The 18385-nt window shown below is 44.2% G+C and overlaps 1 protein-coding gene and 8 non-coding genes across 10 annotated transcripts in view; 1 reads left to right on the forward strand and 8 right to left on the reverse strand.

Annotated features, from left to right (window-relative positions):
• The window catches only part of sema3h (sema domain, immunoglobulin domain (Ig), short basic domain, secreted, (semaphorin) 3H), a 50662-nt gene that overhangs the window by 20936 nt on the left and 11341 nt on the right, over positions 1-18385 (forward strand). For both annotated transcript variants that reach the window (XM_076026132.1, XM_076026133.1), the window contains exons 5-9: positions 401-494; positions 809-928; positions 2370-2515; positions 3264-3378; positions 15758-15827. In XM_076026132.1, coding sequence (XP_075882247.1) covers positions 401-494; positions 809-928; positions 2370-2515; positions 3264-3378; positions 15758-15827 — 545 coding nt within the window. The remainder of the gene's footprint in view (positions 1-400; positions 495-808; positions 929-2369; positions 2516-3263; positions 3379-15757; positions 15828-18385) is intronic.
• On the reverse strand, positions 1177-1248 carry trnam-cau (transfer RNA methionine (anticodon CAU)). The gene has a single exon. It is a non-coding gene; the product is annotated as a tRNA-Met (tRNA).
• trnar-ccu (transfer RNA arginine (anticodon CCU)) lies at positions 1255-1327 on the reverse strand. Its single transcript has one exon. It is a non-coding gene; the product is annotated as a tRNA-Arg (tRNA).
• Positions 1544-1615, reverse strand: trnam-cau (transfer RNA methionine (anticodon CAU)). Its single transcript has one exon. It is a non-coding gene; the product is annotated as a tRNA-Met (tRNA).
• On the reverse strand, positions 1896-1967 carry trnam-cau (transfer RNA methionine (anticodon CAU)). Its single transcript has one exon. It is a non-coding gene; the product is annotated as a tRNA-Met (tRNA).
• On the reverse strand, positions 1974-2046 carry trnar-ccu (transfer RNA arginine (anticodon CCU)). The gene has a single exon. It is a non-coding gene; the product is annotated as a tRNA-Arg (tRNA).
• On the reverse strand, positions 4353-4424 carry trnam-cau (transfer RNA methionine (anticodon CAU)). Its single transcript has one exon. It is a non-coding gene; the product is annotated as a tRNA-Met (tRNA).
• Positions 4431-4503, reverse strand: trnar-ccu (transfer RNA arginine (anticodon CCU)). The gene has a single exon. It is a non-coding gene; the product is annotated as a tRNA-Arg (tRNA).
• On the reverse strand, positions 4857-4928 carry trnam-cau (transfer RNA methionine (anticodon CAU)). Its single transcript has one exon. It is a non-coding gene; the product is annotated as a tRNA-Met (tRNA).

Raw genomic sequence — 18385 nt, forward strand, 5'->3', positions numbered from 1 at the left:
CGTGCGGGTGTGTGCGAATTTATCTGTGTGTGCGCGAGAGAGTGGGTTTGTGTGTGTCAGGTCACAGCTAATTCCATGAAAGGCTGCAAAAGATCAGAGAGGGTTCAGACCGTGGTGCTTAAAGGAGCCGGCGGTGCTGACTGGTCTTCACACATTTTCAAAATCCTTCCACTTAGCCTGATTACCCTCAATTTGCTGCTCACTCAATGTGTGTGTGTGTGTGTGTGTGTGGCAGGCTCAGTCATCTGGCTGGGGAAGCCTCGCTAATTAAAAATGGCAGCGTCAGTAGTAATAAATTGGCCGAACATTTTTAAAAGTTGAGGATTCAGTCTGTGTTGGTGCGTCCAGCTGGTTCCTCTCTCTCTCTGTCCTGACTGATGACTGTGTTTTTCCTCGTCAGTTGGAGCACCAGATTCTCTCCTACGGCCAGACAGAGTGTGGGAAGGGCAAGTGTCCCTATGATCCATCCCAGAAAACAGCCTCTGCTGTCGTCGGTGAGTGGGCCCCAATGTATGAATTATCAGCCGTGACTGGAACCAATGCAACCTCATTCAGCTGAGTGTGTGGTATTAATTCTCTGGAGCAAAGCGACACATTCACGAGGAAAATGATGCAGCAAAAAAAAATGCTGTCGCTTTCATTTTTTTAAAGCACCATCTGTCCAAACTCTCCTCCACGCACTTTATTAATGTCACAGTTCATTTAAGATTCACTGATTTTAAAATGGCAACGTCATCCTTAGTTTCTGAAGGATTGTTATTTTGTTTTAAAACATTTTTTTTCTAAATCATTGTATTTCTTGCTGCAGACGGAGAACTGTACGCCGGCATCACATCGGACTTCATGAGCCGGGACTCGGCCTTCTTCCGAAGTCTTGGTAGCCGTCACGTCATTCGCACCGAGCAGTATGACTCCACCTGGCTGCAGGGTAGGTATCATCATAACGCAACAAGCAAACTATGTTTTAAAAAAAATCTACTTTAGATAGTTTGGTGCAGTATACTTCACCTGAGGTCATTTGAAAAAGATGCACATAGCAGAGGATGGTTTCAAGCAAATCTTGTTGGTGCTTCAAAAGGTGGTCTAAGCAATTTAATTTCCCATTGAAAATGTGTGTTTTTAAATAACGTTCCTCCATGAGGTGGATATGTGCACAGTAGTTCCCAGTAAAAGCCTTAGCAGAGGATGGTTTCGATCCATCGACCTCTGGGTTATGGGCCCAGCACGCTTCCGCTGCGCCACTCTGCTATCATCCACCCCAGATGGGACTCGAACCCACAATCCCTGGCTTAGGAGGTCAGTGCCCTATCCATTAGGCCACTGGGGCTTTGTATCCACGAATTAGTAGAGGGTGGGTTGAGCTTGCTCCTCCACGAATTGACTTGTAAAAGATTGAGGAGGGTGGTGGCTCTGCCCATAGTAGTACGAAAGAATATTCAGGTTGTTGGTCCTCCAAAACATAGTTGAAGCCATTTCCTTCACTGTTACATTGGCACCTTTATAATGGAGACGTCCTTTCGTTTGTCAGTAAAATATGTAGACATAGCAGAGGATGGTTTCGATCCATCGACCTCTGGGTTATGGGCCCAGCACGCTTCCGCTGCGCCACTCTGCTACTGTACACCGCAGATGGGACTCAAACCCACAATCCCTGGCTTAGGAGGCCAGTGCTTTATCTACTAGTCCACTGGGACTTGACGTTGTCCCGTTAGTTGAGCTTGCTCCTCTTTCCATTGACATGTAAAAGGCTCAGGAAGGGTTGGTTCTACACATAGAAGTATGCAAGACCCTTGAGGATGTTAGTCCACCAAACGTGGTTGAAGCCTTTTCCTTCACAGTTACATTGGCACCTTTGTTAATGGAAAAAAAGTCATTTTCACTAAAACATGCAGACATAGCAGAGGATGGTTTCGATCCATCGACCTCTGGGTTATGGGCCCAGCACGCTTCCGCTGCGCCACTCTGCTATCATCCACCCCAGATGGGACTTGAACCCACAATCCCTGGCTTAGGAGGCCAGTGCCTTATCCATTAGGCCACTGGGGCTTGTCTTTTCCCTTTGTACTGAGCTTTCCTCACCAAATCAGTCTACCGACTACATTCACTTCTTGTTCTGTAAACTCGACATACCGACCTGATATCTTCTGCTCTAAATCTTTGAAACATCTCCTGCACGTCCATTTTATCGGTCCCGCCGTGTCCCCTGATAAAAACAAGATACATGTTGCCTCTCTCTGCTGTTTTGTAAACTCAGCTACACCTCTATCATCTCAACTCCTCGCATCTCCGTCAAGCTCGTTACATGTGTCTCAGTAGCCTCGGATAGCATTGCAGTGCATCTATGATTTATGTGACTTTCCCCTTGCCAGACGCCCAGTTTGTGCGGGTAGCGCCGCTGTCTGAAACTGATAACCCCGAAGACGATAAGGTCTACGTGTTCTTCACCGAGCGCGCTCAGGAGGCTGAAGGGGCTGCTGGGAAGGTGCTCTACTCCAGAGTGGCACGTGTGTGCAAGGTACGTAGGGAGTTTTTTTTCAAGAAAGATAGATATCGAACGCTGTTTTTCTTGTTTTCTTGTTTGTTTGTCTTATGTTTGACTCTTATCAAACTGTCTGCTGGTACAGTCCTACTGCATGTAAACGTGTTTGCCTGAGCAGGTAGACTTTGTACGTGCTGGTCATTGTGTTCCTGTGCTAGTTACATAAAAACCATCATTTGCAGATAAGCATGGAATTCTGGTCAAACTGGACTGTTTACACTGTGATACATGAATTAAAAGTACAAACATTTTTTTCTTTATATTGAAAAAAATGTGGATTTTGTGCAACTCAAAACTTTGTTATGTTGCTTCATACCTGCGTCAACACTGTTTACAAGACAAAGGTTAACCAGAACTGTGATGGTAACTGGCTGATGCAATAAAAATAGCTGTTTCTGTTATTTCTAACTGTTAACTGGCATAACTGTTATTTGTAAATGTTACAACTGTGATCTAAAATCATGCTAGGTTACTTTCCACTTCAACTCTGAAGTCAGTCAAGGATGATTTTTTTTTTTTTTTTTTAAAGAAATCCTTTGCAGCCACTTTAGACATTTAAACATTAATGCATTGATGTATTTATTTCTTGAACTGAATTTTTTTTCCTCCTAGTTAGTGAGGCTGACAGAAAATAGTCACGATTGACTCACTAAAGTTGACAAAGAGAGATCAAAAGAAGTTAACATGAGCCATGTGTGAATGCTGTGTTGTTCCTCTTGTGCAGAACGACATCGGAGGCCAACGCAGCCTGGTCAACAAGTGGAGCACCTTCCAGAAGGCTCGTCTGGTGTGTTCCGTCCCGGGTCCAGACGGCCTGCAGACACACTTCGACCAGCTGCGTGAGTGCAGTCAAATGTAACATATGACAAACATGCGGAGGTGGGGCGGGTGACATGAACAGCACGTAAACCATCGTCAACAGCTGTAAAAGCTGGGTGTGTGAGAGTGTTTTGCTGGAATATTTTGGGATAATGAAAGAGCGTTCCGACATTTGAGAATCCAGGATGTGTGCGTGGATGGTTGCGCTGTTACCACGGTGATCAACAACCCCACCGGTCACCTTGGCTGCATTGTCCTCATGCCTTAGCTGTGGTAACCACGGAAACTGGCCTCAACATTCGATAGCTGAGGGTTTATTTATTATTAAGGATTTGTGCCAATCTCCTTCTGTGCTTTGCTCTGGAAGAGAGAAACTGTGTGTGTGTGTGTGTGTGTGTGTGTGTGTGTGTGTGGGGGGGGGGGGGGGGGGGGTTGTTTTTATTGAATTAGGTTACAAGCAGGCATTTACTGTGTGTTTGTCTGAACAAACATTGAAGGGCTTTCGCAGCCTCTTAAAATAGTATCAAAATTGAAGTCACAAGCCAACACGTTCAAAAATGACATGCATATCAACAGTGGTGCCTTCAGCAATGAGCAAACTATGTTTTAAAAACATCTACTTTAGGTAGTTTGGTGCAGTATACCTCAACTGAGGTCATTTGAAAAAGATGCATGTAGCAGAGAATGGTTTCGATTCATCAACCTCTGGGTTATGGGCCCAGCATGCTTCCGCTGCACCACTCTGCTATCATCCACCCCAGATTAGGCCACTGAGGCTTTGTATCCATGGTTCAGTGAGAGGATGGGTTGAGCTTGCTCCTCCACGAATTGACATGTAAAAGATTCAGGAGGGTGGTGGCTCTGCCCATAGTAGTACATAAGACAATTCAGGTTGTTGGTCCTCCAAAACATAGTTGAAGCCATTTCCTTCACTGTTACATTGGCACCTTTATAATGAAGACGTCCTTTCGTTTGTCAGTAAAACACTTAGACATAGCAGAGGATGGTTTCGATCCATCGACCTCTGGGTTATGGGCCCAGCACGCTTCCGCTGCGCCACTCTGCTATCATCCACCCCAGATGGGATTTGAACCCACAATCCCTGGCTTAGGAGGCCAGTGCCTTATCCATTAGGCCACTGGGGCTTGGTATCCATGCTTCAGTGAGAGGGAGGGTTGTGCCTGCTCTTGTTTCTATTGTCCACCAATTATGTGGTTGGTCTTTCAACGATTGCAACTGACATATGAAAGAGCATCAGAAAGTTTGTGTGGGTTCTCAGTGGACCAGGTCATCATAATCTTTAAGTGTTGGACTTGGAACAATTTGGAACTCTAGCTTGGTTGTTTGAAATGTCTTGAAGTCACTAACATGGAAAACCATGCTGCAAAGACTTAGCAGTTAAAGACCCACAGTACAGTAAGTATATATATTTCATGTTTGTGCATGAGGTGGACATATTCGCAGAAGTCAATGTGGTTGTCATTAAAAGAAATGCAAGTAGCAGAGGATGGTTTCGATCCATCGACCTCTGGGTTATGGGCCCAGCACGCTTCCGCTGCGCCACTCTGCTATCATCCACCCCAGATGGGACTCGAACCCACAATCCATGGCTTAGGAGGCCAGTGCCTTATCCATTAGGCCACTGGGACTTGGTGTCTATGATTTAGTGAGAGGGTGGGTTGTGCCTGCTCCTGTTCCTATTGCCACGTAAAATACCATTGATGTAGTTGGTCCTTCACAGATTGCAACTGATGTATGATAGACCATCAGAAAGACCGTGTGGCTCCTCAGTCAACTAGGTCATCATAGTCTTTCAGTGTCAAATTTTGAACAACTTGGAACTCTATCTTGGTTGCTTGAAATTTCTTCAAGCAACTAGAATGGAATTCCATGGCCCTAAAACTTAGCAGTTAAAGACCCAAAGAATATACAATTTCATACAATTTGTATGTGGTGGTATTTAAGAGATTGCGCTTAGTGTGCTTCATGTTAAAAAATGAAGGACCCAATGTTTTTCCATGAAATTACTTCTTTTTTTTTTTCTTTTTTTTTTTTTAGAAATAACGTTTTTCCATGATGTAGATATGTACACAGTAGTTACCAGTAAAAGTCATTGCAGAGGATGGTGTCCATCCATTGACCTCTGGGTTATGGGCCCAGCACGCTTCTGCTGCACCACTCTGCTATCATCCACCCCAGATCCTCTAATCAGTGCCATGTAAAAGACCCAGGAGTGTGTTGTTCATACCAATTGATGAAATACACCAGAGGACTTTGTTCTGATCTGCTTCTCTCTGCAGTTTGCTGATGCTGAGAACACAGTGTTACTTCTCGGCTTTTTCCTGTCCTGCCATCTTTGGTCTTGCCCACGCGTACAGTGGTATTTTTACAACCGCTCCTGGTTAAAGAAAATGACTCATAGACACCAACGGTAATTTAAAATAATCTTGTCCATATGTAACCACTTACGCAGACTTCCAGTTGATGCCAAATGCATGACAAAGACATTAGAAGAAAAGGCTCAACAACCACAACAGTAGAAGTATATGTGGGCTGGATACTACACTAGAATGCCGCGTTAATAAACGTCCAAGCAGGCTCCTTGGTAGCTCATTTGTTGCCAATCTTCCAAATCTCCAAATTTAAACACATGCAAAAAAATCCTTCTATAAAGTTTCAAACTAGAGCTATTTTGGTCATTTTTTCCATTCTTGAGTCTTTCGGAGGTTTATATTTTCCAAAAGTTCAGGTGGTACCCCCAATACACATCAAGCTAAACTCTTACACATACAGTTGTTGGAATGTTTTGCAGGCAGGAATTTCCCCTGTCTTTGCCATAAAGTCCTAAAATACAACTGGTCTGATCTACTTATGAAGTTCAACCCTGCGAAAATTATACTCTCACTTAATTCCCCGACGCAATAACCACAATTTAATGCCGCAAACTTTATGTCTTACACACACACACACACACACACACACACACACACACACACACACACACACACCGTTTCAGCCTGTCTGTGTACACAAGGCAGTTCAGACTTGTCGGCAGCGTAAACAATTCTGACCAGCATTTTTGCCCATCTGATAGGGGCAGTGCATGTTTGTGAATACACTTCAACACATGGACACACACACACACACCCACACACACACACACTCACACGCACACACACGCACACACACACACTGGGTCAAACAAAAACCACAAAGTCATACACAGGAGATTAACCCGTCAGCTTGAACGCTGTCAGTGTTGTGTTTATGCCACGCTCCACCACACAGAAACACTACAAATCCCATAAACCCTTGGAGTGAGTGTCTGCGGGACAGAGAGGGGTTTACCACCTGGCTCTTTGTGTAGACCCGTGCGTTTTGTATGGAATGTGTAGCCGTCATTCATTGAGCTGGTTTGAGCTCTGCAAAATATTATAGGTCGTTGCGTTAGTGCGGGTATCATGAGCGGGTATCATCATTTAAGGTCAGTGAGATGGAGCGACAAGCTGTGTGTGTGTGGCAATAATGAGCTTTTCCATCTTGAAGTGCATGAAAAACTGTATAAACCACCACAGGACATTGAAAAGTCCCACATTTGACCCATTTTCAGATCTTTGTTCTTCACCTTGGACTCAAGTGAATGGAGAAGCCTTGCACAGTTAGTTATCCATACAGCTTCTGAGGACCATGTATTTAGCCCGCTGTTTACAGCTGCCCCCACCCCCCCAAAAAAACTCACCTAAAATCAGTGCTATGTTGGACCTTTAGTTTGCTGTCTCAGACACCAACACCTGGATGGAGGTGTTGCAAGGCTTCACCCTCTCCTAAACTAATATTTGTTGATTTATGTATCTCAGCTCAATTTGGCTCATGATAAAAATATCATATAAAATCCTACAGTGACAATTTTAGGGTAAATTAGTGGACAAACGTCTGTAATTTGTGACTTTTTACAGTGAAGTTTTTAGCTGTGTCATTTATTTGCTTTTTTTCATTTTTCAAACTTAGCCAGTGTGGCTCCTTCAAGTGGAACATCTGGTCCATGATGGCTTCAGTGGTCTGACTCATCACGTAGGATTCTTCTGAGTTTATTGTTTGGTTGTTTTGTTGTGTGTGTGTGTGTGTGTGTGTGTGTGTGTGTGTGTGTGTGTGCCTAGCTCCCTGCTGCCAAAACCACGAGAAATGAAAATAAAAAGTGGATCCTCAACAAAGTAGAATTAAAGTATATCTCTTAAAATATATAATCATCAAAACCTCAACATTGGGAACACGTTTAACAAAGGTTAGACATACCCCTGCTTCTCACTGAATATAAAATAACTCAGCGGGATAGGAAAGATTAACTGCTGCTCTTCTTATTTTCAATGGTTATGGATTACAAGAACGGAGGTCTCTGAGGTTTTGGCAGAAGTCCTCCGTGGTGGGGCTCGTGCGTCAAGACACTAGAATCACTGAGGCATTTTCGAGGATTTTTCACAATCTATCTCCACGTGTGATAGGGGCCCAGGGTCCCTGATATAAGACAGCTACTGTATTGTCGTCACTACGTCACCAGCTGACGCTGAGAAGGAACAGTGGGAGGGAGTGGAGCAAACAGATGGCTATAGCTGTGGAGGAGTGAGTATTTATGTCTGACGGGACACCGCCGAAGCGAGCTCAAACTGCGCAGACGCACCAGCATCGTCTTCTCTGTGATGAATTGAGGGAGAAGATAAGGTAAAACTGTCGTCAGCAATAGCCCTCAGGTCTGATAAAGTGTTGTCTGCAAAGTCTGGAGAGAAATTATTCAGACCAACTTTGGAGGATTGGAAACTTTGGAGTGACCAACTTATCACAGGGAGGGCCTGTAAAGTCAGGATGGATGTGCCGGCGGCTGAGGCTCTTCCAATATTTATCACTTAAGTACCATATCATGGAAAAAAACTGTTTGATCCAACGAGTCTGTGAGCGCAGGGAAATTAATAATGTCCGGATGTCTTTCGTTCAAACGCTTGAAGTAAAGCCCAGTTTAGTCGAAAAAGCAACTGCGCTGTGCCGTTTGGTGGAAAGAAAGAAAAAAAGCTGGGCAGCGAGAAAGGCTAAATGTTATATCGCAGGATGAAACAGAAGGAGAAAAACAGAGGAGACACAGAAATGGAGGCGATTGGAAAATATGTGTTGTGCTGCCGCTTCAGGGTTATACATAGGACTGAGGTAACAAAGGCTGGCTATAGAATACATCTGTAGTGGAAAATTACATTAATCTTTTTTAAGCTTTCCTTTGTAAAACCGATAACTCGACAGACAATTAGTGGAGAGATATAAAAAGAAACACATTAGCAAAGGTAGTTTCTGGGGTAAGAAAGGTCGCCAATAAGAGTGTCATCGCCTTTTACACAAGAAGACAGTATAGGTGAACCAAACAAGATGGTTGGGAAGGTGACGGGGAAAGCTATCGACCAGATATCTGTCCATCAAGGACACGGGAGCCGAGGAGTGAGGCGAAGTGAAGCTTAAAGGGCGTGAGGGCTGATGGAGGGGGGGAAGGAGGAGGGGGTGAGGAAATGGGGTCACGAGGAAGGGCTGGACTAGATAGGGGAGTGGAGAATAAGGACAAAGCTGTAAACAATGAAATATAGGATGTTAAGGGGAGGGGCAGATAGAACAGGACCATTCAGAACAGGCTCATAAAAAAGTACATTAAAACAAGCAACATCTTCACATTGGTGAATGGTAAAAATAAAGGAACATAAAAGATGAACAAGGTACACTTGTAACTGTGACACTATTGCTGCTCCGACAGAATCAGAATTTTGGTGTAGGCACAAAGAATGTCATTTTTGGAAGTCTTGGTATTTTGCTGGTATGACAGTTTTTTACACTTAGCAACTAAAGCAGATTATTAGGACTTTGTTGGTTGTCTGGATGTCTAAAAAGCTTTCTAAAATCAGCCATTAAAGGTGTCCGTGGAGAATAAAGTAGATATTATTGCAACGGAATTATTATCTAGATTCCCCCAGACAATTCCCCATTGTGAACCCGACAAAGAAATCTCTGTTTACCATTGTTTGAAATTTACCTCCGGGGGAAATAAATGTCCTTTATACCCACCTTGAAAAGGTTGACGTCTTCCAAATGGATGTCTCAGTCGTGACACGAATGCTCTAATTGAGGGGAACATAACTGCGTTGGAATGAGGTGGCTAAAAAAGAAAAGAAAAAAGTGATGCATTAAAGAGAAGATGGAGTGGCTGGAGGATTGGGGCCAATAGCTGAAGGGGTCGAGAACCAGACACGATGGAGGGTAAATTATTGTAAGGAAGAGAAAAAAAGAAGGGCTCACAGGGTGTGTGGTCAGAGGGAGGAGGAGGAGGAGGAGGTGATGGAGGAGGAGGTTGGCATTGTGGGTGGCTGGACAAGGAAAGGGGGGCAGGAGAGAATTGGGGAGGGTAGTGGTGTTTGCCTGGGGAGGTTTGGCTAGACAACCAGGAGGAGGAGGAGGAGGAGGAGGAGGAGGAAGATAGGGGCTGTGGCTGCAGGTCTGCGGGCGAGACAAGACTATCTACCCTCAGGGGAGAAGACAGTCGCTTTGTGTTTAGAGAGGAAGACACAGGAACCCATCCTCAGGAGAAAAGGAGGCTAGACAGGCAGATGGATGAAGCGATGACGGGATGGAGTGATACCAGGAGGGAAGGACGGACGGATGGGTGGATGGATGGATGGGAAGAGGGGCGGTGAAAGTGGGCAGCGCCCACAGGGGGTGTCTCGGGACATCCAGGTGGATTTGAGCAAAGGGGAGGGTGAGTGAGTCAGACAACCTGATGAACAGATAAAAAAGATGTTGTGCGGGACAAAGAAAAAGGCAGGGATGGCTGTCTTAAAATGGTTGATGAGGTTGAAGAGGTAAAGAGAAAAACATGCAGATTCCCCCAGCATGATTTTCTACTGTGCATATTACAGGATTTCAGCCATACAAGGTACCACATCACTTCCATATATATAGATATATGTGTCTATATATATATATATGTAAATATATACTGTATATATATGTATATGTACACACTTTTGGATGTCTGGCAAAACAGCAAATGTTAGCCCTTTGCTTGCAGCCTCCAGTTAACTGTTGGATTTCAGATCCACTGATTGATGGATCGATTGATGGATCTGACCTGCTAATACAGTCACCTTGCTGCATCTGCCAGAACAAAGTGTTTTGCCGTCAGTTCTGCAAGAGAACGCCCACAGAGGGGAACGCTGCCCCGTGTGGCCGCCGTGAGAGTTGCCCAGACTTTCACCTCGACTCACCTGGCGCGATCATTTCCGCAGACAGACGCACGCCGCTTTCAAGCGTCTCATCTTCCTCGCGCAACGAGTGTGATTAATGCGTGTGCGTTTTTGCCTCAGCTCCCCTTGTTAAAAGATTAATAAGCCTAAAGTAACTTTGGTCGAATAAATCAAACAGACGGTGGAAGCGCAGCGGAACGGCACTGAATCAGTCGCGATTTCAACTTGTCACGCGGTGATAAGAGCGAATTTCCTGCCAAGCCGCGCCGTAAATAACTGGGAGACGTCTTCAAAGCCCGGGGACGAGAGATGTTGTTCTGACTGTGTCTGCCAAAGTATAACTACGTTTTCATGTGAAGGCGCACCGAGGTGCAGAGAACAAAGAAAAGTCTGACTAACTTTTTAGCACAGGGAAGCCATCCAGAGTTTTCCCCAACAGGCTTTTAGCAAAGTTTGTTCTTAGTCAGGGCTCTACTTTGTGAATTCTGAACCAGATATATTTGGATTTGCACGGTTAATTGCTCATTTTATACCTGTCTGTCTTTCCCTTGCCAACAAGTGGTCCACTGGTTTTATGCTAAGCTGCCACATCTGTCCAACATGATGTTCCAAAGCTTCCGATTTTACCATCAGATTCAGCCGTACGTTTGCTTTCGTTTGTTGCAGTCATTGAGCAGTCATCAGCATTTTCACTCATTACAAATTTGCTAATTAATGCTATACATGAACCTGTAGGTGTTGACACGTTTACATCAAAATGAACTTTGGTGACAATTTAACTTGTTACGAAGCAACGCTTCAACATTTAAGCTAGTATTGATTGGCAACTTCAGGAAATGCTCTTAAGATACTGACGTGAATCGTGTGCATCATGTCGTCCAATCAGATCTTTGGCTATTTGCATGTTTTACATTGTCCTGTTCACGCTCCTCGTGTATGTGAGTCCTGTGTTTTTCTCCCCAAGTGCGCTCCTGCTTTACAGTTGTTGTTTTTATTCACAAGTGCTGTGACCTCGTCAGACCACCATAGATGTAAACATGTTGTCATATATTATGCAAGAGGAAGTTAACACAGCTGGCGAATGCTGTGGTTTATCCAACAGTTATGTTGCAGTGGCTTTGAATAATTAAAAAAAAAAGATAAACTTGACTCTAATAAAACTTCCTATTTTACTTTGCAACACAGCCATAAACTAAACTAAACTATGGCTGCGTTTATGCAGCTGTAGACAAAATTCTCTTTGTTTGCTATGAAATTTACCGTCATTGTCTGAACTGGCTGTCGCTTGTGGACTAGATCCCCTTTAGATTTATCTACCATTCCACTGTACATGTGTCCTGCAGACAAGCTGCAGCGTCATTAAGTCATTAAATGGCCAAATGTGGCTCCAACTAACTTTGTCTCTGTGGTTGGGAGGATATGAGGATGAGTTCACATTTGGGCAGCATTATAAATTGATTTTCCCCATTGTGCACATCCAGACATATGTTCCTACTATTTTAAAGGGAGCCTCCTTCATCTGGCCTCCACCTGACTGTGGGGCTATTAGGATCAGCTCTGTGGCTTTGGATCAGGATTCCTGCAAGTTTAAGGCTCTTTGTTTTAAGATTCATGGGAATGTCGGCGCAGCCGGTAGCCTCCAGCTAAAGTGTCCTGTACTCTGACTGAGTTCTCTGTGATGTTACTTCAGCAAACTCCTGTCCATCATCCCTCTGTCATCGGATGTGGCTTGTTGCAGCCAGCTAACTTGCGGTGGATGTGCCAAAATGGAAGGATGTGCGACAGCTAACAAGGCAAAATCTGTCAACTGTTTCAAGACCAATTTGTTGCTGATGCAATAACAAGAAAGAACTACCAGTGTACTCAGAAACCAGAATAATATTGTGGTCAATCCTCCAATATGGGCTCGCATTTTCAAGCACATTGACTAAATAGCAAGAGTCTCCAAATATCAAGTTGATTTTTTTTAAATCAGCTACAATCACATTAAAACAAACTCTAGTTCTACATTTGGATGAACAATTTTATTTAACAATGCAGAAACATTTTTAACGTTCAAACAATAATGACATGCTAATGAATGTCATTCTCCTATTGTCTTTACAGCACAACCAAAACATTTTATTGAGCAACTTTTAAGCCCCATGTTATTGCACAGCCTTTCTAATGATAAACAGGCCCAATGTTTCATTTTGAATGAAGACATTAAAGGACATAACTCAAACACCCTGTTTTGTTTTTGAATTCTTTGGTGAGATCATAGAAGTATTAAATGTGGACATTGAAAATGGTGCGTAATCCCTGCAGATGTAAATCTTCCTGTGCCCTTCTCCTGACTCCCGCTCCCGTCTTCTTTATTAGAGACTGTAAGGCGGTTCGGATGGAAGTGTTCACCACGCAGCACATAATACATCATCCGAAGTAATGGGGAGGGGGTGAAAAAGAAGAAAATGGAGCGACGATAAAGGCTTTGATTAATGGGAGGGGTTTCGGTGGCATTCTTTGGAAGCTGCGAGCTGAAACGAAAACAAGCGAGCAAACGATAAGAGCGGGCGAGACGGTGCGTCGTGAAAGAGAGAAAGGGGAGGAGAGGTGCTGCGCAGAATGAGTGAGGCGCGGTGGCGGGTACCTGCAGAGAGAATGTGAATCAAAGTCTGGAAGGAAACTAGGAGGCGGCAGCGAAGGCAAACTCAATAATAGATTGATATATTAAATAAGGGATGGAGGGAGGCTGCGGCATCTTGATGGTCCTTCCTGCTCTCTGTGTGTACGTGTCTATTAGAGTACAGCGATTGTGTGTGTGTGTGTGTGTGGGGTTGCATTTGTACTCTTCCTACTGTTCTATGTTTAGGTGCGTGCAAGAGGCCACGCGAGCATTAATTTGCTCTTTGTTTGAGTCCTTGGCTGCATGTGGGCAGCGGGAGGCCACCCGGAATGACGGGAATGTGGAGCCGCTACGCGCTTCCCTCCCCGTCAACACAACAACATCCCTACATCTTCGTGGGAAAATCGAACTGCAAGCGTGTGCGTCTGTGTGTGTGTTTGTGTGTGTGTTTGTGTGTGCGCGCGCGTGTCTGGGAGTGAGATGCATAGAGGGCACCCAATCATTTTTTTCCCGATGCTTCTTTGTTTTTCCTCTTTCTCTTTCAATGCCGCTAAACTCTTTGTATCTCCAGATCAAGCCGAGCACTCTCTGGGTAAAACCTCCTTTCAAGAGTTTTCAGAGACTTTTAGAGTTATTTGTCGCCTCGTGGCTCAGGAGCCGTGTCGAGTCGTGTATTTATAGATGAAGACAGGAGGCAGTGCAGAAAATAAAAACAAAGGCGTCTTCTTTTTTTGTGCCGGTGCGCTGTGATGATATAACGTTCCCGTTCCCTCTTATCAGGGAAGGTGCTGAGCAGAGAAGCTCTGAGTTATTGCAATTTGAATAAACACTGAAAAAAACAAAACAAAACAAAAAAATAACAAGATCTGTCTGCACCGCAGCAGCAGACGTCTTAAGTTATATAACAGTGTGTGTTGTATTTCAATCTGTTGACAAAAATGCTTGAAAAAAAGGCACCATTAAATGATAACTTGGGCAAATATTACTTTAAAAGTCCCGTATTAAAAAAGTTTTCAGATTTTATTTTTCATCCTGCACTTATAGCCTAGCATCCTTGCGTGCGTGATTAATTATCCCGGAGTGAACTTAGCTCACTGTTTACAGCGTTCCGCAGAAGAAACGGTGGGGTTCAGCCTCCTGCTAAAACGGAACAAAATCTAAGCGACAGAATCTAAGAGGACAGAATGACTGCCAGGTTGGCGATGTTGGTGCTGACCCAGAGGTGGATTTAGGAGACCTTCCCTTTGTGACATCACAAAGTGGGGATTTTTTAATAACCTCTTGTTTCTGAGAATGTCGAAAGAGTAAAGGATGAACTTTTCTTCTTTCTGAGGCTTTCGCTGCTCTGATAGTTAGACACACAGACTGTTGTTCGAAAATACTGGTGACAATACGGGACCTTTCAAGTCCAATTTCTCTTTACATTTTTCGTTTGGTTCCATCAGTGCTGTAGAAATAAAACAAATAAAGCAATTGGGCAGGGTAGTGGTGATGGCTGGAAGCACAGTGCAGAACTCTTCCACACCATCTCATCTCTCAAAATGGTAATTAAGTTTGTTGGACTGTTTGATTGTCCTGCCGTCTGTTTGATTGTTTACTTCAGTTTTCTTCTCAGCCTGCTCAGTGATATTTTCATCCGCTCTTGACGCGGCTCATTACATTTCTAATTTAGCTCTTTGGAAATGTTACGGGAACCAGACTGCAGGGCGAATTTTTAGGACGCAGATTAAATAGAAGTTTGCTTCGTTTGTCTCTTCCTGTGTTTGGATCCGGCACTAATGAAGCCGCGCTGGGGATGATGGATGGCGGCGAACGCGGATACATCGCGATGGGCTCAGAAAAGTGCTAATGCACGGTTGCTGATGGCTGCAAACCCTGCACGGTACCTTGGATTAATCCCTGCGTGATGTGCCGCACCTCCGTTGTCACAATACCAACTAAGCTGCCCAGCGTGGTGTCACATCCGTCAGATTGAAGAAAACACAGTTCCTGTGCTACTTTTTCTTTTACAAGAAAAACATACATTAAAGGCGAGACAGATTAAATGAATCCATAAATCTGATTGTGTTGCTCCACGTGAGACGGTCACATGGCGTCTGTGTGAGCTGGTGTCATCTCTATCATATGTTGTGTGGTAAAACCAAAGAGAAGACTGGGGTGTGTGTGTGTGTGTGTGTGTGTGTGTGTGTGAGACAGCAGGTGATGTTTTCCTGTGGCAGACTCGCTGCTCCGCTCTCCCACTGTGGCTGCAGATTAATTACAGCCGGCCAGTCAGCCATGCTGCCACAGCGCCCAACACGATTAGTCGCACAGTCAGCCTGATTGATATGCACACAGTCGCGCACATGGCCTGGAGAGAGTTTGCAGAAACCTTTGCAACACCGATTAAAAATGTCCCGTGTCGTTCGGTCACAATGAAGTCTCACTTTGTGTATTTGTCTCCTCTCCTTCTCCTTTTCCTCCTCTTCCTCCTCCTCTTCATCCTCCTCCTCCTCCTCCCTCCCCTTGTGTCTTTGTTTCCCCCACCAGAGGACATATTTATCCTACATGGGAAAGACAAGAAGAACCCTCTTATCTATGGCCTGTTTACCACTTCAAGGTATGTACCTATGCAGTCTGCAAAACATTCAAGTTCTCAAACGCTTATGTAAATTTGCTTTGTTGCATTCACGTTAAACTATACACTGTACATGTTTTGCAAACTTCACGTTTCCAGTGTTTTTCGGGCGCTTCTACATGTCCCCCAGTCTGTCACACTACTGGCAGAAATGAGAAAATGCCCCTCCTGCTTGCGCCAGTTGCCAGAAAGTGTGTGTGTGTGTCTGTGTGTGTGTGTGTGTGTGTGTGTGTGTGTGTGTGTGTGTGTGTGTGTGTGTGTGTGTGTAAGGCTTTTCAGGGGGTTAATAATATGTTTTGACACGACAAAAGGCACCCACAAAGGATAATAATAAGAAAAAAGAGTGAATCAACACGAAACGAATAAATAAACACGACGCAAACAAATAAACGCGACAATGAGCCATATGAAGCAACAAAAAGATTCAGAGAAAAAAACATGACAAAAATGGACAATATGAAGCAACACTAACTAACGGTTTGATTTGACTGGGAAAATAGTCATTTGCGCCGCGTGAGAGGCTGTCACAACAGGTTAGAGCAGAAAAACAACCGTTTGCTGATCTTGGAACGGAGCTGAGACACAAAACACAAACCCATTCAGCACTGCACTGACAGATGGACGCGAGGCAAATGTCAAATGCTCTCCACCAAGTGTGATTCCTACGGGACGAGAGAGCACCTCCACACCCACAATAGAACGGACGCCAGCTGAGAAAATGAAAAAGCCCAAATTACACACCAACACACCGGGAGTGACGCCCTCGGGTTCTTGTTGAGAAGAGAGAGAGAGAATAATTCTCTTTCTGAGGAAAATGCCTGAGCGGCGTGGCAGCGGCGGCCGTGTGGCAGCGTTTGGCAGCCGGCGTCTGGGAGTTGGTCTCTTCCTGGGTTTTGGAAAGTGTGCGGAACGTCGGTGGAGAGCGGAGACGGGGACGAGTCCAAGCCCTCAGCCAGGGGTGGGGTCCCTCCCAACCACAGGGCTGGCTGGAAGCTGCTCTCTCTGCCACTCTCATGACTACGCAAGCAGAAAGTCAACACTTCGTCTGTTCATTTAGACTAGGCAGTCTTTTTCCTCGACTATGTTTTGGTTTATTGGTCAACTTTTTTTATTTCACCACCCGCTCAATTGGATGATCAGTTGGAAAACTGGAATGCATATCCAGTGTTGTTGGGATTACTCCATACAAGTAGTCCAACTACTGATTACTGATTACTCCTTAAAGGTAATCTATTTTTTTCTTTAACAGTTTTTCTTTTTAATAAGTAATCGATTACTAATCACTTTAGTTAAAAAAAAAAAAAGCTAAAGCAAGAGTTGAGAACGTCTTGTTTCCTGCACATAACGTACAACGAACAACAATATTCTTTGATTTAGAGGAGACAAACTCAATATAACGTTTGTATTTCCAGCTGTCAAACGCAGTCGCTGCTTTGCCTTTTGCCGCCGCCATGCTTGTTTCGGTGCGTCGTCGCATATCAATGATGTTGCATGCACGGGTGCATCATCAAATCTGTTGCTTTTCTAAATTTCAGACACTTTGTGGATAATAAGATATTTTCAGCGTTAAAAATATTTCAGAAAAGTAATGGAATCGTTAATAATTCCCGGTTTTGCCAAAGTAGTCCTGTTACATTACTCGGTTCCTCAAAAAGAAATAGTTTAATTAGTAGTGGATTACTTAGTAATAGATTACTCGCCAACACTGTGCATGTCCAGTAAATACCAGCCAGTATCTGCCCTAGTAATTGCTATCAGCCTTTTGGCTAGTCTACAGTCATTATATTGTATCTTTTTTTTTTTTTGCACAGTCTGCATATTCAGCAGGCATGAAGCAGAAGCTGGCTGTCACAGACTCAGTTTTACTGGAGCTGTGATTTGTGGAGAACAGACCACAGCCAATGATATATGGTAGAATCAAGTGTCTTAATTTCCAGCAGACCTCTGCTTTGTCTTGGAGTGCTTGACTCCAGGCGGCATCTGCAGCGGCTTTCACCCTTCAGGTCCGGGTGCTGTGAGGCTTTGTCGCATTTTAACCCACTTTGCAATTCAATCATCAATCAATCATTTCATCGTCTTTGGAGCTAAATCGACCAAATAAAATTTTGACTCACTTCATGTGATCTGTGATTGTAACTTCTGAGGCACGTTAAAAAAAATGGCCAGTAGGTGCAGGTATTGTCTGCGCCTGAAGGAAGCAAGGGTCATTAGCAGCTGTGGAATCAGCTGTTTGGCAGAGAAGCAGTTGTTAAATCTTTCAGGGGAGCACCCCAATTTCACAATTCTGCTACTCATCCCTCAATAGGCACGCTCATTTAAGATCTGGCACCATTTTAAAAGGACACTAAACAGGCTTTTCCAGCAGTGTAACGTTCACTACCAAGAGGCATCTTTACAAGGAAGAAATAAAACAGCAAACACTGATTTACTTGTTTTGCGTTAAGTCTGCTACAGTTCAGCGTCGGCCCAGAATTTTACAGCTTTGTAGTTGAGTCACTGTTTCATAGAATAGATTAGCTAGAGCTGAATGAGTTCCTATT

Source organism: Nelusetta ayraudi, unplaced genomic scaffold (assembly GCF_046127955.1).
Source record: "Nelusetta ayraudi isolate G7.1 ecotype Tasmania unplaced genomic scaffold, CSIRO-AGI_Nayr_v1 ptg000019l, whole genome shotgun sequence".
NCBI classification, from domain to species: domain Eukaryota; kingdom Metazoa; phylum Chordata; class Actinopteri; order Tetraodontiformes; family Monacanthidae; genus Nelusetta; species Nelusetta ayraudi.